Source organism: Mobula birostris, chromosome 29 (genome assembly GCF_030028105.1).
Source record: "Mobula birostris isolate sMobBir1 chromosome 29, sMobBir1.hap1, whole genome shotgun sequence".
In the NCBI taxonomy this organism is placed as follows: domain Eukaryota; kingdom Metazoa; phylum Chordata; class Chondrichthyes; order Myliobatiformes; family Myliobatidae; genus Mobula; species Mobula birostris.
In genome coordinates, this window is record NC_092398.1 from 28,215,941 (window position 1) to 28,238,483 (window position 22,543).

Genomic DNA, 22,543 nt, shown 5'->3' on the forward strand with positions numbered 1-22,543 from the left:
ACACGGCTAGTGAACCAAGTTCGAATCCCACCACTGCCTGTATGCTTTCCCCATGACCCTGTGGGTTTCCCTCCGGGTCCTCCGGTTTCTCCCCACATCCCAAAGACTACAGGTTAATAAATTAATTGTCCGCGCGGACTTGTTGGGCCAGGTTATTTATGTATCTATAAATAAAAATTAAAAATTCGGGCCAAACAAAGAGAGGACACCAGAATAAACTACCACCACGAGCTTCGGTCTGTTTTCTTGTTTTTTTTTTGTTTTCATCCCGTCTAAGTTTAGAAAGATACAAAAGTAATCTTGCACATGCATTTCAACTTGGAGGAATGCTTTTAACTTTACACCGAAAAAAATCCTCCTGTTTCAGGAGATAGGGAGAAAGAGAGAGAGAGATGCATTGTTTGCACACTACTCAATTCACAGTAAGTTTCTTTTAAAAAATAACGGTTGTACAAGCAACGCCAAACCAAAATAAAAATAAATCACAGTTTTCAGCTGGCCAGTAATACTGTTTGTCATATCTTTCTACATAAACCGTCCACCAATGCAAGACAGGGGGATCCATCCGTTCCACACCGTCCCTGCCGGTCCCCTGGGCTGTCGGAGAAACGCCTCATCTGACTGACCGTGTACCATGTAGAGGGAAAGAGGCATGCAACGGGGTTCTGGGGTTGTAGGGCAGTGCAAACTGCTTCCAGGAGAGCTTGACACAATCCGTTTTTTTTAAAAAAAGAGGCAATGCGTGTCCGTCGACTGGGAACACACCAGTTATGCATGAACAGACCCGTCCCCACCGGTACCGTACCCCCAGATATTACACAGTGACAGACTCGTCTCCACCGCTACCGTTCCCGGTGTTACACGGGGACCTACTGGCACCGTACCCTGGTGTAATATAGTGACAGACCCGTCCCCATCGGAACCGTACCCCAGTGTAATATATTGACAGACCCGTTCCCACCAGTACCGTACCCTGGTGTAATATAGTGATAGACGCATCCCCACCGGTACCGTACCTCGGTGCAGAACAGTGACAGACCCGTCCTCACTGGTACTGTACCCCCAGATGTTGCACAGTGACAGACCCATCCCCATCAGTACCGTACCCTGGTATTACACAGTGACAGGCCTGTTCACACTGGAACCGTACCGCGGTATTACACAGTGACAGGCTTGTCCCCACCGATACGTACCGCGGTATTACACAGTGACAGGCTTGTTCCCACCGATACATACCGCGGTATTACACAGTGACAGGCTTGTCCACACCGGAACCGTACCGCGGTATTACACAGTGACAGGCCTGTGTGTCACTATCCCAGACCACAGTGACCTGAATCTGTGGCGACCCAGACTAGAGACACTGAACAAATTAGCACTTAGCAGACCCTCCCGTCTCTCTCCCCATCTCCCCCACACACCCCTTTACCCAGCAACTGTGATCAGTAAACCAAGAATAACCGTGGAAGGAAATTAAATACAGACTACAATTGTAACAGTAGAACGTGACACATTATCAACAGGTAACTGCGTGGCCGGTCTTGGCGGGTCACAGCTTCGAAAATACTTTCACAAACCCGTTTAAAACTTCACAGTTTTGTTTTGAAAAAAGAAGATCGGGAGCCGTAGTAGATGGTCGAGCCGGGCGGGCAGGACTTACAGACCGGGAAAGCTGGCTAACATGGGAAGCTGGTGTGAGATGGACAGGCAGAGGAGCTGAAGTGGCGGGGGGGGGGGAGGTAGAAGGGGGCAGTGAGACACAGTTGGAACTGGGATCAGTGGAAGGCACGGACCACAATGTCATGAAATAATTAAAGCACAAAGTGGGGCAGAACCGTGCGTTAGAATTTATGCAGAATTATCTCTCACGGAGGGGGAGGGTAGCCGATAGGAGAGATGGCGGTGGTGTTTGGGAGGAGTGTGGAGACACAGGGGAGAGATGAAAAGAGGAGGGTGAGGGTTGAGAGGAGAAGGGAAGTGAGATTTATAAGCGGTGGATAGGAATAGGACTTGCTCCCCCCCACCCCCCAGGTCAAGGTCAGACACTTTGCAGACATGCCTGTTGCTTTGGGGTAGGGTCAGACGACAGGGTGGGAAGTGACCCTGTTGGCGACTGGAAACAATGAACTCCCCGGGATTGGAGTGGGGAGGAGTGACTTGACTGCGAGCTACTGGGCCTCGGACAACAAGGGGGAGGTCGGAGAGAGTGGGCTTTCCCGTTGACGCCGTCGCTCACTTTGACCGCTACTCCGCCCCGGACCGTGCCGTCTCTGGCCCGGAGATCGCGGACAGGGCTGATTCCATCCAAACCCCAACAACCGCCTCCTGCTCCCTCTGTTGAGCCTCGATCCTCCAGACACACGTCTCTCAGTGGGGAAGGGGGGCCGAGCAGAGGGTGGATCTGTCAAACAAACCCTGACCGCGGAATGTGAGATTGTCGGTCTCCCAGCCAGCACTCTAGACCGCTCTGGCCAAGGAAGGACGCATAACACTAACAGCCTGGGATCGGGGAGAGAGGGGGCTAGGGTAGGGAGAGGGGAGAGGAGAGGGACAGAGAGTGTGGGAAAGGAGGAAGGTGAGAGGGGGAGGGGGAGGGGAAAGGTGAGAGGAAGAGGGAGGGGAAAGGTGAGAGGGAGAGGGGGAGGGGAAAAGTGAGAGAAGGGGGAGGGGACGGTGAGAGGAGGGGGAGGGGAAGGTGAGAGGAGGGGAGGGGAAAGGTGGGAGGGGGAGGGGAAGGTGAGAGGGAGAGGTGGTCAGAGGGAGGGGGAGGGGAAAGGCGAGAGGGGGAGGGGAAAGGTGAGGGGGAGGAGAAGGTGAGAGGGAGAGGTGGAGGTGAGAGGGAGAGGGGAGGGGAAAGGTGAGAGGGGGAGGGGAAGGTGAGAGGGGGAGGGGAAGGTGAGAGGGGGAGGGGAGGGGAAAGTGAGAGGAGGGGAAGGTGAGTGGGATGGGAAGGTGAGAGGGAGAGTGGGAGGGGAAGGTGAGAGAGAGAGGTGGAGGTGAGAGGGAGAGGGGGAGGGGAAAGGTGAGGGGGGGAGGGGAAAGGTGAGGGGGAGGGGAAAGGTGAGGGGGAGGGGAAGGTGAGAGGGAGAGGGGGAGGGGAAAGGTGAGAGGGGGAGGGTAAGGTGAGAGGGGGAGGGGAAGGTGAGAGAGAGGGAGGAAGTAGGAGTGTGGGGATGGGAGACAAAGGGGGTTGGGAAAGCAGGGGTGAGGGGGCAGAGAAACTGAAATATGTGACTCCGGTGCAAAAGAATGAGTTTTATGAAGGAAAAGTAATCCTTCCTCCATCCACCGAGCAGAACAAGCATCCGTCAGGGCTCGATGCAGACAGATGTGTGTGGGGAGAGTGCTGTGTTAATTGACGGATCATTGGGACCTCGTCCCAGATCCTGCACACGTCTGGTCTTTCTCCATTCACATGTCCCTTATTGGTCTTTTGACGCCTCTTCAGCTTTAGTTTTGAGGGAAAAGAGGCAGCGGGTTGTGGGGGGAGGGCAGGTTGAGGTTGCAATGTAAAATAGGTGAGGGGCAAGGCGGTGGCTAACTTGCAAAGTGAGAAAAAAACCCATAACCCTCCACCCAAATCTCACCTCCCCTCATTTCATTTCTGAGGGACCTGCCCACAGAATCTTGGTATTCTGGAGGGAGGAGTGAGTGAAAGAACCCCAGGGGAGAGGGGAGAGCAGTTTTGTACCCAGCTAGTGGGGTAGGGGCAATGTTGGAGAACCTCTGAACGTTCTCTGCACTAGGGAATGGTGGGACGGCGGTGCCGGGGTTTGGGGTGTGTGCCACACTCCCCCTTGCCAGGAGGCCACCTGGCGCAGAGTTACTTGGCCCGGGTCTGGGCAGTGGGCAGAGTAGGGGGCTGGGTGGGGTTTTGAGTTTGGGATTGGGATTGGGGTGGGGCAGGCTGGCCCGGGGGTCCGGAGGTGGCTGGGAACGAGCTCCGTGGGGGTGCCCCCTGCGAGGGGATCCGGCCGGTGACCTGAGAAGACTGAGAATTCCGCTGTAGAAGAGACAGAAAGAGAGGTAGGAGGGAAGGGCATCAGTAAGTGGAACATCAGCTGGGACAGCTCCACGACCACTCCGCCCCCTCCCCCCAACCCTCGCTTGAGGGTACCCAGCCCCACGCCTCAGTGGAGTCAAGGAAGCTGGTTGCTGAGTAGGAAACAGGCTCCCTGGCTCAACACACTCACTCTCTGCTGCTACCCTGTACACATCCCTCCCTCTCTGTGCAAAACCCCCTGTGCCCATTGACTTGAATCCTGATTGCCTGCATTGGTACGCCATCCTAGTGGTCTACTGTTCCATCGTCTGGGCCTGCATTTGCCAGAATTGAGAAGATTGAGGGGGTAATCTCACTGAAACCTGTAAGGCCTCAACAAAATGAATAGGGAGAGGATGTTTCCTATAGTGGGTGAGTCTAGGGACTGGAGGGCACAGCCTCAGATTGAAAGAATGACCCTTTAGAAGAGAGATGAGGAAGAATTTCTTTAGCCGGAGGGTGGTGAATCTGTGGAATTTGTTGCCACAGACGGCTGTGGAGGCCAAATCACTGGGGAGATTTAAAGTGGAGGTTGACAGGTCCTTGATCAGTCAAAGCTTCAAAGGTTTCGGGGAGAGGCAGGAGAATGACATTGACATGGAAAATAAATCAACCATGATAGAATGGTGGTACAGACTCGATGGGCCAAATGTCTAATGTTAAGTATCTGTCTAAATGTCTCTTAAACAGAGTGAGATGTACCACCACCAGCTCCCCTTGTAGGTATATTAAAAAAAACACTTCCCTCTTGGAGCTCCCTCTCAAACCTAAACCTGCAGCTATCGGTCTTCTGAGCCAGAAACCTCCTGAACACCCCCTTCAAGGGATGCTGACACGCTCTTGGGTTCTTTACTGTCCCTTTCTCTCTACTCTGTTAATGTCACTCTAGCAACTATTTTTGTACTAATTCAGCCATACAGCCGTAGAACACTACAGCTCAGATCAGCCCCTTCTGTGTTGAACGAGCATCATCCTGCACCCAGACCATAGCCCTTCATCCCTTCCCAATGTACCTCATTCAGGCAGCTCATTCTGCACTCTCACTGCCCTCTGAGTGAAGAAATTCCCCTCATGTTCCCCTCAAATATTTCACCTTTCCTCCTTAATGTCCAGTTTGAGTATCTCCCAACCTCACTGGAAAAAACCTGCTTGCATTTACCCTCATAATTTCGTATCATCATCATTATGTGTTGTGTTGTATGACATGGGTGATCATGGTCTACCTTTGACCATGATTTTTCTTGGCAAATTTTTCTACAGAACTGATTTGCCTTCGACTTCTTTACAAGACGGGTGACCCCAGCCATTCTCAATACTCTTCGGAGATTGTCTGCCAGGCGTCAGTGGTCGCGTAACCAGGACTTGTGATCCGCACCGGCTGCTCATATGACCATCCACCACCTGGCCCCATGGCTTCACGTGACCCTGATCGAGGGGCTAAACAGGTGCTACACCTTGCCCAAGGGTGACCTGTAGGCTAGTGGAGGGAAGGAAGGCCTTACACCTCCTTTGGTAGAGATGTTTCACCTTGCCCCAATTTTGGTATTTTTCTGTGAAATCTCCCCTCATTCCCCTACCTCCCAGAAAATAAAGTCCTAACCTATTCAACCTTTCCCTATAACCCAGGTCCTTCAATCCTGGCAACATTCTTCTAAATTTTCTCTGCACTCTTTCAATCTTATTGGTAAAGCAGCCCATCGATTTTGGGCTAATTTATTATTCCAAGGCACCTGCTCTTTCTAACTCGCTCCGCAATGATGCATTGGATTCTGATGCTCAGCTCCCAGCCTCCTTTCTCCACTGCGCATCCGTTTGCCTCACAGAACACTGCAACATGAATCGGGCCATTGAGTTCAAGAGTTGCAAGATAATGCTGCAGCTCTGTAATGTTCTGGTTAGACCACGTTTAGGAGTGTTGTGTTCAGTTCTGGACCCCTCAGGAAGGAAGACCAGGGTGCAGAAGAGATTTGAGACCATAACACAATAGGATCAGATTTAAATCATTCGGCCCATCAAGTCTGCACCGCTAATCCATCATGGCTGATTTATTGTCCCTTTCAACCCCATTTCCCCCGTAATCTTTGATGCCCTTACTAATCATGAACCAATCAACCTCCGCTTTAAATATATCCACTGACTTGACCTCTGCAGCCGTCTGCGGCAATGAATTCCACAGATTCCCCACCTTTTGGCTAAAGAAATTCCTCCTCATCTCTGTTCTAAAGGGACGTCCTATTCTGAGGCTGTGCCCTCTGGTCCTATCAAAAATATTCTCTCTATGACCACTCTTTTCAATATTTGTTAGGGCCTGAATAAGATTCCCCCCCCCCCCCATTACTAAAGTGTGTTGTTTTATGTTTGATTTACCGTTGTACACGGTTTACTCTACGCTTCTGGCTAGGATTTTATTGCAGTTTGGTACAGCTGCAGGTGGCAGGGTGGAGATGTGCCTCTTACCAAAAGAGGTGTAAGGCGCTCCTTCCCTCCGCTAATCTGCAGGTCATCCCTGGGCAAGGTGTGGCACCTGCTTAGCCGCCCTATCAGGGTCACGTGAAGCCATGAGAGCAGGTGGTAGATGGTCGTATGAGCAGCCGGTGCAGATCACAAGTCCTGGTTACGTGACCACTGACGCCAGGTAGACAATCTCTGAAGAGTCTTGATAATGGCTGGAGTCACCTGTCTTATAAAGACAATGTGCCCAGAAGAAGGCAGTGGCAAACCACTTCTGTAGAAGAGTTTGCCAAGAATAATCAAGGACACAGATGGACCATGATTGCCCACGACAGAGTGATGATGATGATGGCATATAGTAATCTGAATTTCTGCCTTTTCCTTTCCTCTCCTCTCCTCCTCCATGATGGGACAAAGATTCTGACCAGGGATCAATGCCACACCCCCCCACCCATAACTGTATCTACTGCTGTCAGATCTCCCCTCACACTAGCTCAGTTTTTATTTTATTTTATTTAGAGATCTGACATGCTACCAGGCCCCTTCTGGCCAACAAGCCCACGTCACCCAATTACACCCATGACCAATTAACCGTGCACCCGGTATGTCTTTGGACTGTGGGAGGAAACGGGCAGAAACCCATGTGGTCCAACCTCCTTACAGGCAGCGGTTGGAGTTGAACCTGGTCGCTGGTTCTGTAATAGCTTTGCACTACTGTGGCAGCCCGATCTCTCCATAAAGAGCTTCTCCAATCTCCTGCTTATTAAACTCCTCCAATCTCAGCATCTCCTCTAAATCTCCATAGAACGGTACAGCTCTGGACAGGTCCACGATGTTGTGCCAAACTTGACACCACTTTGTCCTGTGTATGATCCATACCCCTCCATTTTCAGGAGTCTGTCTTAACACCTCAAATTCCACCAAACTACCTGCTCCTACTGCTGCCCCTGGTAACACAGTTCCAGCACCTATCATACTGAGCTTAAAAAAAAGTTCGTTATGTTACCTTTAAATTTCTCCCCACTAACTTTAAAAGTGTGACCTCTGCAAAACATTCTGACTGTCTAAGCCTCTTATAATTTTTAAAACCCATCAGGTCTCCCCTTGAACTCTAATGCTGCAGGGAGAACAGCCCAAATGTGTCCAACATCTCCTTAAGGCTCACACTCTCTAATCCAGACAGCATCCTGGTGAACCTCTTTACACCCTCCACACACACGATCCACAGTTCTCCACACCTTGCATTTTCATGTGCTTACCAGACTCTCAAAATCCACTGTCCCATCTGCTTTCACCATAAAACGTAGGAACAGAATCAGGCATTCAGCCCATCACATCTGCTACACCAATCCATCATGGCTGAATTACCACCTCTCTCAATCTCATTCGCCTTCTTCCCGTAACCTTACTAATCAAGAACCTATCAACCTCCGTTTAAAATATACCCAGTGACTTGGCCTCCCCAGCTGTCTGTGGCAATGAATTCCACAAATTCATCACCCTCTGTTCTAAATGGACATTCCTCTAACCTGGGGCTGTGTTCTTCGGTCCTAGGCTCCCCCACTTTTGGAAAAATCGTCTCCATGTCCACTACCTAGGTTTTTCAATGTTCATTAAGTTTCAATGAGCTCCCCCCCCATTCCTCTAAACTCCAACAAGTACAGGCCAAGAATCATCAAAAACACTCCTCATACCTTAACCCTTTCATTCCAGGGATCATTCTCCTCTGGACCCTCTCCAATCCTTTCTTAGATAAATGGGGTACAAAATTGCTCACAATACTCCAACTGTGGCTTGACCAAAGCCTCAGTATTACATTCCTGCTTTTATATTCCAGTCCTCTTGAAATGAAGGCTAACAGTGTATTTGTCTTCAGGCAACAGCCTGGTGAACCTCTTCTGCACCCACCCCAACGCCTCCATAGTGTCTCTATAACAGGACCACCAGAACCACATACACCAAAGGGGCAGCATTGCGGTCAGATCGGGGCTCGATGCACATCGCTGTCTGTGAGGGGTTTGCACGTCCTGCTAGTACCATGTCGGTTTTGTCCGGCTGCTCCGGTTTCCTCCCATGTTCCAAAGACCTACAGTTAGGGTTAGTGCCTTGTGGGCATGCTATCACTGGTTGCCCCCAGCACAATACTGACTGATTTGATTTGAGCCCACCCCCAGCATTCCTACCAGTATTGGGGTGCCACAGTAACGTAGCGGTTAGTGCGACACGGTTACAGCTCAGGGCGTTCTGGAGTTCAGGAATCAATTCCAGTGCCGTCTGTCAGCAGCTTCGACTTCCTCCCCGTGACCACGCGGGTTTGCAATGATCTTCTCCCACATACTGGTTAATTGGTCATTGTAAAACGTATTGTGCTGAGGCTAGGGTTAAATAGGGGGATTGCTGGGCAGTGCGGCTCGTTGAGCTGGAAGGGCCTGTTCCACGTTGCATCTCTGAATGAAATAAATAAAATCTAAGCCTCGTGAGTGGACAGGCTTCACCCCAGAGTTGGAGGGTCTCCTTACATCACCGAGTTGCTGCCAGCTCTCGAGGTCCTGCCTGCACTGAATCTGCCTGATCTCGTTCAGGCTGGGCTTGGCGTTGGCGGCTCCCACCCTCTCCTTTGCCCAGTCATCCACCAGCTTGCGCAGGTCATCCGTGAAAGTCCCCTTCTTGGCCCCGGCCGCCGGCTGGGACTCTCCGCTGTAGAATAACCCTGCGGTAAAAGAGGGCCAGGTCAGTGGAAGGCAATGTTCTCCCCATCATATTCACAGACAGATATACATACAGACACAAACCCACAAACACACGTATACCCTTCCCACCGTACTGAACTGCGTATGCTGTAAAATTTGTTGTTCTGTGGCAGCAGTACTGTGAAAAGATATTAAAAATACTATTAGTTACAATGAAAAAATAGTGGAAAAGAGGAATAGTGAGGTAGTGTTCATGGAATCTGATGGAAGAGGGGAAGAATTGTTGAGTGTGGGCTTCCAGGCTCCTGTATCCACCTCCTCCCTGATGGTAGAAATGAGAAGAAGGCATGTCCCAGAGGTATGGGTCCTTGATGATGGATGCTGCCAAGAGGAAACCAGTCTCAGCCACACTTTGGGATTCCTGCAGGGTGCAAGACTGCACATCCGTATCATGGAGGAAGCTTTTCACCACCCACTACCCACCCCCCCCCACACCTTGCTGAGTCTTTCAGGTTCTCTGATGACCCAGGAACCCAGAGGTGCCTCCTGCTTACCTGTGCTGGTGGGGGTGGCACCCAGAGAGTGGGGCTTGGCGCCGCGGGATCTGCTTCTGGCCGAGCGTGACCGGCGGCCCGGCGGGGAGTAAGCCTGGAAGGAGTCCTCGGACGACCCGCTGTTGGGTTGGAGGCGCTTGTACAGCTCCTGGAGTTCCTGTTTCTGTTGGGCCTGCAGGTGCACCACCTCCTTTATGTGCCTGGGCCAGAGGAGGGAGGACAGAGAGTGGTGAGGAGATGAGGGGCAGGGCACTCGGCCTCTTCCAGCCAACACCTCCTCCCCCATTGTTCGATGCGAGCCAATCTGCCCCAGTTCCCCATCACCCTCAATCCCCTGAACTTGCAAAAATTTAACTCTCACTGACTCAACCACTTCTTTACACGTTATAGGCCAGTGATGTAGATGACAGAATTGATGGCTTTGCGGTCAAGACTGCAGATGAAATGAAGATAGGTGGAGGGTCAGCAGGCAGTGTTGAGGAAGCAGAAGGGCTACAGACGGACATGGACAGATTAGGAGAATGGGCAAAGAAGTGACAGATGGAATACAGTGTAGGCAGGGAAGTATATGATTGTGCACTTTGGTAGAGGAAATAAAGGTATAGGCTACTTTCTAAACACAGAGCAATTTCAGAGATTTCAACGACTTCAAAGGTGCAAAGGGACTTGGGAATCTTTGTGCAGGATTTCCTAACGGTTAACTTACAAGTTGAGTAGGTAGTAAGGAAGGCAAATGCAATGTTAGCGTTCATTTCGAGAGGACTAGAATATAAAAGCAAGGATGTAATGCAGAGGTTTTATAAGGCACGGGTCAGATTGCACTTGGAGTACTGTGCGCAGTTTTGGGCCCCTTATCTAAGAAAGTATTTGCTGGTGTTGGAGTGGTTCCAGAGGAGGTTTAAGAGAATGATCCTGGGAATGTAAGGGTTAACCAATGAGGAGTGTTTGATGGATCTGGGCCTGTACTCGCTGGAGTTTAGAAGAATGAGCAGGGATCTCATTGAAACCTTTCAAAAGGCCTAGTTTGAGAGGACATGAAGAGGATGTTTCCTACAGTGGGGAGAGTCTAGGACCAGAGGGCACAGCCTCAGAACTGAAGTTCATCTCTTTAGAACAGAGATGAGGAGGAATTTCTTTCGCCAGATCTGTAGGGAGGAGGCAGGAGAATTGGGAGAAGGATAATAAATCAGTCATGATGGAATGATAGAGCCGACTTGAAAGGCTGAATGGCCTAATTCTGCTTCCATGTCTTATGATCTTACGGTCCATAGATGCTGCCTGACCTGCTGAGTTCCTAAAGCGTTATGTTTGTGTGTTGCCCTGGAATGTGAGTGGGTGGAGAGCAGATGGCAGATGGTAAGTTGGGTGCGGGGAAAGCGTGATGTACAAGATTCAAACCCAACTCTGAGTGTGCACTCTACAAAGCTGGACACAAGTGTGTTAAGTTTTTAATAAAGTGTTGAATCTGCAACATTTTACTTTCCAAACAATGTCAAATTGTTTCAGAATAAATTCTTATCAGAATTCAAGCATCAACCAGGAGTATTCACATTGGTTAACAGGCTGAGTGGGTTAAATCCAGTTAATCACCTACTTCAGGGAGATGTACAGAGTTCCAGGCTTTCAGAAACATTACATTGCGAAAAATGCAGGACATGTTGAGCGAGCTTGGGCCTTTCTCTTGGAGTGTGGGAGGATAAAGAGGCAACATAATACAGGGGTAAATCATCACAATAGACATTGATCAAGTGGACTTTTTCCCAGGGCAGAAATAGTGAATATGCAGAGGCTTAATTTTAATGTGTTTGGGGGAATGCATGGGAGGGGTGATGGTAGAGGCAGACACAGTAGGGACATTTAAGAGACTATCATGATGATAGATAAATGGAGGTCTATGTGGGAGAGGATTAGATTGATCTTAGAGTAGGCTAAAGGATTGGCACAATATCATTACTGTGCTATTCTAATACACACAAAATGCTGGAGGAACTCAGCAGGCCAGGCAGCATCTGCAGAGGGGAATAGACAGTCAATGCTTCAGGCCAAGGCCCTTCATCAGGACTGAAAAGGAAGGGGGCAGAAGCTAGAATAAGAAGGTGGAGGGTAGGAGAGGAGTACAAGCTGGTAGGCAATGGGTAAGACCACGTGAAGGGTAGGGTTGGTGAGTGGGGAGACAGGGATGAAGAAGCTTGTTGGCAATAGGTGGAGGGACGGAAGAAGAAGGAATCCGATAGATTATAGTGAACCAAAGGGAGAAGGGAGGTGAGGAAGTAGTGGGCAGGTGAGGAGGGGAAGAGAGGGGGAAAAAAGAGTGGGAATGGAAGAAAAAGAGTCATAGAGAACCAAAGCACAAAAACAAGCCCTTCAGCCCATCCAGTCTGTGCTGAACTGCTATCCTCCTTAATCCCATAAACCGTACCTGGACCATAGCCCTCCCATCCATAGTTATACAAACCTCTCTTAAATGCCAAAATTGAATCTGCAGCCACCTCTTCCTCTGGCAGTTCATTCCACACTCTCACCATCCTCTGAGTGAAGAAATTCCTCCTCATGTTCCCCTTAAACATTTCACCTTTCACCCTCAACCCATGGCCTCTAGTTTAATCTCATCCAACCTCAGAGGAAAACTCTGTTTACATTTACCCTGTCTATACCTCTCGTAATTTTGTTTGCCTCTATCAAACCTCCCTCATCCTCCTAAGACTCTAATCTTTCCCTATAATTCAGGTCCTTAAGACCCGATAACGTCCTTATAAAATTTCTCTGAACCCTTTCATCTTATTGTTAACTTTCCTCTAGGTAGATGACCAAAACTGCACAGAATACTCCAAATTAGGCCTCACCAACATCATATACACCTTAAAACAGGTAGGTGTACTCAATACTTTGATTTATGAAGGCCAATGTACCAAAAGCTTTCTTTATGACCCTAGCTATCTGTGCCGCCACGTTCCAAGAATCATAAATCTGTATTCCTAGATCCCTGTTCTACCACACTCCTCAGTGCCCCACCACTCGTGTAAGTTCTCCTCTGGTCTGTCCTTCCAAAATGCAAAACCTCACACTTCTCTATCAAATTTCACCTGCCATTTTTCAGTCTATCTCTCCAGAAGGGGAAGAAATTACCAGAAGTTCAAGAAATCGATGCTCATGCTGTCAACTTGGAGGCTACCCAGATGGAATACGAAGTGTTCCTCCTCCTATCTGAGTTTGGTCTCATCATGGCAGTAGAGGAGACCATGGACCAACATGTTAGAATAGGAAGTAGATTTAAAATAAGGGGCCACCAGGAATTCCCACTTTTTGGGTGGTCACCCAATCTATGTTTGTTCTCACTAACGTAGTGGAGGCCACGCTAGGAGCGCCGAGTACAGTAGATGACCCCCAACATACTCACAGATGTAGTGTCACCTCACCTGGAAGGACTGTTTGGAGCCCTGAATGATGGTGAGGGAGGAGTGATAAGTGCCAGGAGGGTAGATTGGTGAAGAGAGACCGATGAAGAAGTAAGTGATGTAGAGAGTGATCCCAAGGAAAGCAGGGAGAGTGGAGGATGGAAAGATGTGCCTGGAGGAGAATCCCATTGGAGATGGTTGAAGTGATGAAGAATGATGAGCTGGATATGGAAGGTCATGGGGTGGTGTGTAAAATCCAAAGCAGATTAGCTTTAAATGAAAGTTCTGTGATCTTACAATTATGTCTGTCATTTGGGACTGTTGCACTACTGGAAATACCTTGACATCTATCCTGTCAAGCTGTCTCCCACCCGCCCAGTGTCTTGTGTTTCAATTCGATCATGCCCTCATTCCGTAAGACTTGAAGTAACACACATTCTGCGAATCCTGCATGCTTGGGATTTTGGGTATTGCCAGGCAAGCAGGTTTTGGAGATGATTTAGATGTCACTCCCACTGTGTTTTTGTGGGAGAGAGAGAGTGGGGTAGAGAAAGCGGGGGGGGGGGAGAGAGGGAGGGAGAGAGGGAGGGAGGGAGGGAGAGATGGAGGGAGAGAGGGAGAGAGGGAAGGAGGGAAGGAGGGAGGGAGAGGGGGAAAGGGGAGAGGGACAGGGAGAGGGAGAGGGACAGGGAGAGGGAGAGTGAGAGGGAGAGTGAGAGGGAGGGAGAGGGAGAGGGAGAGGGAGAGGGAGAGGGAGAGGGAGAGGGAGAGAGAGATGGAGATGGAGATGGAGATGGAGGGAGAGAGGGAAGGAGAAAGGGAAGGAGAGAGAGAGGGAGGGAGGGAGAGGAAGGGAGGGGGGAGGGAGAGAGAAAACAAACATCTGGGACTGGGGACTTTGAGCAACAGTGTGCTACGTGGCCCTTCATGCCTGTTCTGACTCTTGCTGACCTCAAATCCTGTGCCAGCCACCCGTAACCTTTGATCTTCAGTCTTAAATATTTATCTCTCTCCACCTTTAATTATTCTCATGATCTGGCTTCTACCATAAGACCGCAAGACACAGGAGCAGAATGAAGCCATTCAGCCCATTCGGTCTGCTTCACTGTACCCCCAGGTACTTGGCGCTACTGTCTCGTAGTGGTCAGCGTGACGCTATTACAGGTTGGGGTGCTAGAGTTCAGTGTTCACTCCTGGCATCCTCCCCATGGAATGTGTGGGGTTTGTCTGAGCTCTTCGGTTTCCTCCCACAGTCCAGAGACATACCGGGTCACTGTAAATTGTCCTGCGATTAGGTTAGAGTTAAATTGTCCCGTGATTAGGTTAGGGTTAAATTGTCCCGCGATTAGGTTAGGGTTAAATTGTCCCGTGATTAGGTTAGGGTTAAATTGTTCCGTGATTAGGGCTGGGAAGGGCTGATTCTGCGCTGTGTCTCACTGCCCTCCACTTACTTCTCCCGGAGTCTCTGCAGTTCTCGTTTCAGGTCCTCGTCCTCCACCTCTGACTCATCGTCACTGCTCATGGGGGAGGAGAGCGAGTGGCAGGGGAGGGCTGGAGGTCGGCCAGCGACAGGGTGTGGCCTACCGGCTGGGTCACTGTCTGTGCTGGGCTGCTTGCCGAGGAGGCCACTGGATGCCTCCTCCTCCTCGTACCAGCCCGGCGGCAGGTGCGGCAGCCCGTCGAGAGCATCGCAGCCCCTGGGGGTAGATTCAGCCCGCGGAGGGGCGCCCCTGGATGGGGTGACGGTTGGGGAGCGACGGCTGGGGTCATCCTTTGGGTGGTGGGGCAAGTGTTCGGCAGGTGGGATGGCTCCTTCAGGATGGGGCGATGATGCAGAGATCTTGGGGAGTGGGGTGGGGGGAAGAGGATGGAGAAAAAATAATTATTTATTTCAACCAAACCCCGACCACTACTTAGTGTCTGGCCCCTCACCAACAACCCAAGCCTCACCCAGCTCCCCCATTCGCAATAAAAAAACAGCTCACTTCTCCCTCCCTCCCATCCCCCGAATAACGGTAAACTCCCATTCTCAGAAAATAGGAGCCTCTCCTCTTCCTCCCCTGGCTCCAGCCCCCGAGTAAAGAACTCCTCTCCAAATAAAGGTGTCCTCCACTACCTCCCCTCTCTTAGACACAAATTCCCCTCTCTCAGACATAGACTCTACTCTCTCCCTCTCCCAGACAAAGATGCCCTCGCCTCCCCTCTCCCAGACACAGATACTGCTCTCCTACCCTCTGCACGACATGGACTTCACTTCTCCTCACCCCGACATGGACACCCACTCCCTGACACAGATGCCCCCACTTCACACAAAAGCCCTACAACAGCTGACAGCGTAGGTGGCTCTCACCAGTGATGATAACCACCTCTCCTACATCCCCTCCCTCTTTAACCCCACGTTATTTGCAGCGAGAGCAATACAGTGGAAGGGCTGTGATACTCCCCTCCTACACTCTCCAAATCTTACCCGAAATCGCCCAGCCTGTCTGCACACAGCGGATTGGTCATCTGGGAAGCCTCCACGGGTGCTGCCCTGCTCCGTCCCAGCGAGGTCCTTGCCTCCAAGGTTGGTCTGACTGTCACCGGCTGCCCGGGGCAAAAGGAGAACAGGGGGGGCGTGGTTAACAGCAGCTCAGATTCAGAGTTCAGGGCATTGGGAGAAAGGTTCATTGTCCATTCAGAAATCGGATTGGGGAGAGTAAGAAGCTGTTCCTGAAACTTTGAGCATGTGTCTTCAGGCTTCTGTACCTCCTCCCTGATGGTAGCAATGAGAAGAGGGCATGTCCTGGGTGATGGAAGTCTTTCATGATGGACGTCACCCTCTTGAGGCATTGCCTTTTGAAGATGTCCTCAATACCAGTCTCAGAATAGAAGGACGTCCTCTTAGAACAGGAATTTCTTTAGGCAGAGGGTGGAGAATCTGTAGAATTCATTGCCACGGACGGCTCTGGAGGCCGAGTCATTGGATATATATAAAGCAGAGGTTGATAGGTTCTTGATTAGTAAGGTTATGAGGGAGAAGGCAGGTGAATGAGGGTTGAGAAGGATAATAAATCAGCCATGATGCAATGGCAGAGAAGACTTACTGGGCTGAATTCTGCTCCTATGCCTTATGGTGAGGAGGGTAGTAAGCTGGCTGAGTTTTGATGTACATATGACAATTAAATCTAAACCTTTCTCCCCATCAGCAACTCCCTCCAAAGGTATTCTTGCCCACCAGCACTAAGAGGACAAATACAGCAACCAGTTGAAGAGTTGACATTAGCAGTATGTGTCACATGTATTGTACTGTACAAAAGTCTTAGGCACATGTACAATGCCTATAAAAAGTAAATATTCCCCCCCCCCCCAAGAAGTATTCACGTTTTATTGTTTTACAGCACTGATTCACAGTGGATTTAATTTGGCTTTTTTGACACTGATGGACAGAAAAAGACTCTAGTCAAAATGAAAACAAATTTCTACAAATCGGTCTAAATTTATTTGTAAGGGGGCTTCGATTTTTATGTTACTGCGGAGGCTAATTAAAATGGCGTTTTTGTTATGTTAATCTGGGGAATGCGGCTTTGTTGTGCTTTAACGCTGAGAAAGTTTGCGCTAGCAGTTTGTTGTGGTTTAGAGGGTGATAAGAGGGTGCTATTAACCAATTGGGATAGTTGTTATGGTTTTGGTGTATTTGAAGATACTGTATGCGCGGGGTTTTGGGGCAGAAGGCAGGAGAGCGAGACAGAGGATGGACCGGGTGCTGTGAGTCCGCTAACGGGGTCGGACCCCGAGCGGGACGTTCGGCGAGGAGACGGAGACGGACTCGTGTGGAGCGTCTGGTCGACCACCGTTGTTGGTCCCAGGCGGCCGGTCAAGGTGGTCCGAGGAGTCACAGGGTGAAGAAGAAGGTCCTTGAGCTCCAACGGTTTTTGTGCACGAAGAGATTGAACTTTGATAAGTGTGGCGCCTTTTATTTTCCTTTTATATTTTATTCTCTTTTAATTATATAGTTCCAGTAATATCTATAAACTGTAAATCATTTAATTGCATCTGGTGTAATGTCTGTTATTTGGGTGGGGTGGGGTACCTCACACAGCATCCACACAAACAAATTACCCAGTTTGGCGGGGGCCGAGGCTGTTTCCCTAGACGACAGCGAGCGGAGCGACCCTGAGGGTGGCCAGAGGGGGCTACATATTACAATTATTAAAAACAAAATAATTGATTTCATAAATATCCCCTTCAAGCCTTGAGTCTCTGTGGATAGGTCTCTATCAGTTTTGCACATCTGAACACTGCAGTTTTCCCCATTCTGCAGTGTTTCTACAAAATTGCTCAAGCTCTGTCAGATTGCATGGGGATCGTCAGTGAACAGTGTTTTTCAAGTCCAGCCATAAATTCTTACTTGGATTGAGGTCCGGACTCTGACTTGGCCACTCCAGAACATTAACTTTCTTCCTGTGTAGCTTTGGCTTTATGCTTGGGGTCATTGTCTTGCTGGAAAACAAATCTCCTAAGTCGCAGTTCTCTTGCAGACTGCATCAGGTTTTCCTCCATGATTTCTCTGCATTTTGCTGCATTCACTTTACCCTCTACCTTCACAAGCCTTCCAGGGCCTGCTGCAGCGAAGAATCCCCACAAAATGGTGCAGCCACCACCATGCTTCGCAGTAGGGATGGTGTGTCTTTGATGATGTGCAGTGTTTGGCTTAAGGCAAACATCACGTTTAGTCTGTTTGGTTTCATCAGACCACAGGACCTTCTTCCAGCTGACTTCAGAGTCTCCCATATGCCCTCTGGCAAACTCTAGCTGGGATTCCATGCAAGTTTTTTTTCCAACAGTGGCTTTCTCTTTGCCACTTGTCCATAAAGCTGCGACTGGTGAAGCACTCGGGCAACAGTTGTTGTATGCTCAATCTCTCTCCCATTTCAGCCACCGGAGTTGTCATAGGTCTCTTGGTGGCCTCCCTCACTAGTCCCCTTCTTGCACAGTCACTCAGTTTTCAAGGATGGCCTGCTCTGGCTTTTGTGCTTTGCAATAACCTTTTCACAGAGTTGCTTGGAGTGTTCTTTTTTCTGCATGGGGTAGTTTTTTCCGGGGTACTGACTCACCACAGTTGGACCTTCCATATACAGGTGTATTTTTACTACAATCGATTGAAACACCTTGACTGCATATGGTGATCTCCATTCAGCTAATTATGTGACTTCTAAAACCAACTGGCTGCACCAGTGGTGATTTGGTGTCTCATATTAAAAGGCGGGGGGGGGGGGGTGAACACTTAAGCAATCAATTATTTTGTGTTTTATATTTGTAATTAATTTTAGATCACTTTGTAGAGATCTGGTTTCACTTTGACACAAAAGTCTCTTTCTGTTGATCTCAATTAAACCCACTGTAATTCAATGTTGTAAAACAATAAAACACGAAAACTTCCAAGGGGTGAATTCATTTTATAGCCAATATCTATTGCAAAAGTTTTAGACAATAGATATACAGTACTGTGCAAAAGTATATATATAGCCAGGGAGCCTAAGAATTTTGCACAGCACTATAGTAATTTTATGTACTATATCGTATTGCTGCTACAAAAAAAAATTAAATTTCATGACATATGTGAGTGATGATAAATCTGATTCTACTATGGGTCTCTATTGTGGACTGAGGACATTGTGGGAAGAGGACAGGGAGAGGGGAATCTTGGTTGGGGAAAGGGGAAGGGAGAGAGTAGGGAGCAGGAAGCACCAGAGGGACGTTCTGTAATGATCAATAAATCAACTGTTTGGAATCAAATTACTTTGCCTGGTGTCTCAGGGCTGTGTGTGTGTGTACCTGTGCCAACCCCCCCCCCCCACGAACTGCCCCTAGCACGCCTTTTCTGCCACCTGTCCCACATCCCTCCAGTGGCACTCCACCCTCACCATTCCCAACATCCATTTCTCCTGTCAGATTTACAAACTCTCTCTCTGCTTCACGTTGACAGATACAGTTCTGTGCAAAATATAGGGAACAGGAGCAAGGATCGGCCATCTGGCCCGTTGAACCTGCTCTGCCATTCAATAAGATCATGGCCGATCTGGCCATGGACTCATCTCCACCTACCTACCTGCCTTTTCCCCGTAACCCTTAATTCCACCATTATGCAAAAATATATCCAACCTTGTTTTAAATATATTTACTGAGGTAGCTTCCACTGCTTCATTGGGCAGAGAATTCCACTGATTCACCACTCTCTGGGAAAAGCAGTTCCTCCTCATCTCCGTCCTAAATTTACTCTCCCGAATCTTGAGGCTATGTCTCTTAGTTTTAGTGTCTCTTAGTTTTAGTCTCACTTATCAGTTGGAACAACTTCTCTGCTTCTATCTTACATAATTTTTATATGTTTTTATAAGATCTCCTCTCATCCTTCTGAATTCCAGCGAGTACAGTCCCAGGCGATTCAATCTCTCCTCATAGTCCAACCCCCTCATCCCTGGAATCAAACTGGTGAACCTCCTCTGCACTGCTTTAAAGCCAGTAAAGCATATCCTTCCTCAAGTACGGAGACCAGAACTGCATGCAGTACTCCAGGTGCAGCCTCACCAGTACTCTGTACAGTTGCAGCATAATCTCCCTGCTCTTAAATTCAATCCCTCTAGCAATGATGGCCAACATTCCATCCAGCTTCTTGATAGCCTGCTGCACCTGCAAACCAACCTTTTGTGATTCATGCACAAGCACTCCCAAGTCCCTCTGCACAGCAGCATGCTGCAATCTTTCACCATTTAAATAATAATCTGCTCTCTAATATTTCCTTCCAAAGTGGATGGCCTTGCATTTACCAACATTTTACTCCATCTGCCAGACCCTTGCCCACTCGCTTAACCTATCTATATCTCTCTAGCTATATATATGTGTAAGACCTTTGCAGAGTACTGTAGATTATTAAAAGATCAGGTAACTGACGGTTATGGGGAGCTGGCACAGAGGAGGAACTGAGGCCTGCACAAACAGACATGTGACGTGGAACGTAATGGAGGACGTCCAGAGTCCCGGCCTCAACAATATGGACGGGTGATGGAAGGACATCTGCGGATGTCGGGCTGTCCCAGGTTGGTGGGTCCTGGGATTGGATGCTTGTGCATACAGGAGGCATGCGGTCCGGACAGTAGGCAAGCCTAGAGTTCAAGGTCCTGTCATTAGCTAGTCCAGGTGTTCATACCGAAGATCAAAGGTCAAACAGAGGTCTGGTATTCGGAGCCCAATAGCCAAAACTTGAAGAATGGAGGCCTGTACTGGGGTTGGAGGAGAGTGAGTGAGTGAGTGAGAGAGAGATTGAGAGAGATTTATGGAATTTGTTTCGCTGTTGTTGTTTGCCATTTGTTGTGTTCTGTGCTGCTCTGCTGAGCATCATGGGCACGCTAAGCTGGAATGTGTGGTGGCCCCCAGTACGTCCTCGAGTGCATTGGTTAACACAAATGATGCATTTCACAGCATGTTTTGATGCACACGTGGATAAATAAATCTGAATCTAAATCCCACCATACTGAGCAGTAGGGTAGCCTTGATGGGCCGAGTGGCCCATTCCTCCTCCCATTTTGTGTTCTTATGACAACAAGATTCCAACTTCCATGCAGAAACAGATCTGATGGAAACATGGCCAATTTGGTTTTGGGTCAATGGAAGGCCAACTGATCCTTGAATTGCATTGGTGAGAAAAATCAGGTGGGAAAGAATGTGATTCATTTTATTTCATATGTTTGGAGGTACAGCGCGTACAGGCCCGTTTGAGCCGCTCCACCAGCAATTTAACCCTAGCCTAACCACAGGACAATTTACAATGACCGATTAACCAGTTGGTCTTTGGACTGTGGGAGAAAACTGGAGCACCCAGAGGAAACACACACATTCCATGGGGAGGATGAGGAAGCTCCTTACAGAGGACGCTAGGAATGAACTCTGAACTCAGACGCTCCGAGCTGTAATAGAAACACCAGGACATTCCTGGGACTGCAGGGCTCAAATTATCGTGGCCCAGTAGTGTAGCAGTTAGTGTAACGCTTTACAGCGCACCAGCGATTGGAAGATCGGGATTCCATTACCACCACTGACAGAGAAAATCAAGGTCAGGAGAAGTGGCTTTTCAGCCCATCTCTAACCTTTGACAGTCCACGACTTCCCTCCCATTACCGACACTTCAGCATGCAGTTTCACTAGAACGAGACACAGGTCACGGTACCCACCTCCTGTCTGGCTCAGAGTGACTCCCGCTGACAGTGGTGATGTCCGTGTCACGGGCTCCGAAGGCTCAGAAGTAAACTTCTCCTGTGGAAGAGACTGTGGGAAAGCGAGAGGTGCACGAGTTAACAAAGGTGATTCTGCAGATGTTGGAAATCTAGAGTAACATATACAAAATGTTGGAGGAACTCAGCATCTATGGACGGGAATACACAGTCGATGTTTTGGGGTGACATTAGGACTAGAAAAGAAGGGGGAAGAAGCAGGAATAAGAAGGTGGAGAGAGGAGGAGGAGGAGTACAAACTGGCAGGTGATAGGTGGGGGAGAGCGATGAAGTGAAACATTGAGAGGGAAAGAGGAGGGGTACCGGGGGATGGGGGGGTGATAGGCAGGTGAGGTGAAGAGGAGGTGAGGGGAGCCAGAGTGGGGAATGGAAGAGGGAAGAGGGAAGTGGGGGAGGGAAAAATTACTGGAAGTTAGAAAAATCGTGGTTCATGCCCAGACAGAATATGAGTTGTTGCTCTTCCAGGCTGAGAGTGGCCTCATCTCGGCAGTAGAGGAGGCCATAAACGGAAGTGTCGGTATGGGAACTGGAATTAAAATGGTAGGCTACTGGGAAATCCTGCTTACTGTGAACTGAACAAAGGAACTGCAGAAAAGGACACATCCTCTCTTCGTCGCAATGCTGGCATTGCAGTGGGGAGGTGGGTGGGGGTAAAATGGCCAATTCCCAGGATGAGACACCACCTTATCACCAGGGACTTGATTTACTTTAAAATATGAGAATCTGGCAGCTGACTGCTTGCGAATTCTGATGATCCAACAACGTAAATTCCAGAGTGCATGCAAGGTTACAGAGCCTGGATAGGCCTTTTGGCCCATCTGGTCCATGCTGAGCATGACACCTATTCATTGTTATATGCCAGCTTTTGGCCCGTATCGCCATAAATCTTTCCTATCCATGTACATGTGCAAATACTATTATTGTACCTGCCTTTAAATTCCTTGGTGTTATCACGTCTTGGGGCCAGCACATTAAGTGCCACCACAAAGAAGGTTCAACACCTCTGTTTATTTAAAAGTTTGCATGGATTCGCATCGTCATCTAAAACTTTGACAAACTTCTACAGAGCACAGTGGAGACTACCCAGACTGGTTGCATCATGGCCTGGTATGGAAGCACCAATGAGGGGGAGAGGAAGAGAGAG

General features: G+C 49.1%; 1 protein-coding gene across 4 annotated transcripts in view; it reads right to left on the bottom strand.

Annotated features, from left to right (window-relative positions):
* Window positions 1–237: 237 nt before the first annotated feature.
* The window catches only part of LOC140189874 (serine/threonine-protein kinase WNK3-like), a 150,514-nt gene continuing 128,208 nt past the window's right edge, over window positions 238–22,543 (bottom strand). For all 4 annotated transcript variants that reach the window (XM_072246206.1, XM_072246208.1, XM_072246207.1 and 1 more), the window contains exons 17-22: window positions 21,340–21,433; window positions 15,600–15,718; window positions 14,584–14,972; window positions 9,738–9,937; window positions 9,013–9,203; window positions 238–4,003 (exon numbers count right to left, since the gene is read on the bottom strand). In XM_072246206.1, the coding sequence (XP_072102307.1) occupies window positions 3,824–4,003; window positions 9,013–9,203; window positions 9,738–9,937; window positions 14,584–14,972; window positions 15,600–15,718; window positions 21,340–21,433 (1,173 nt within the window). In that variant the 3' untranslated portion in view covers window positions 238–3,823. The remainder of the gene's footprint in view (window positions 4,004–9,012; window positions 9,204–9,737; window positions 9,938–14,583; window positions 14,973–15,599; window positions 15,719–21,339; window positions 21,434–22,543) is intronic.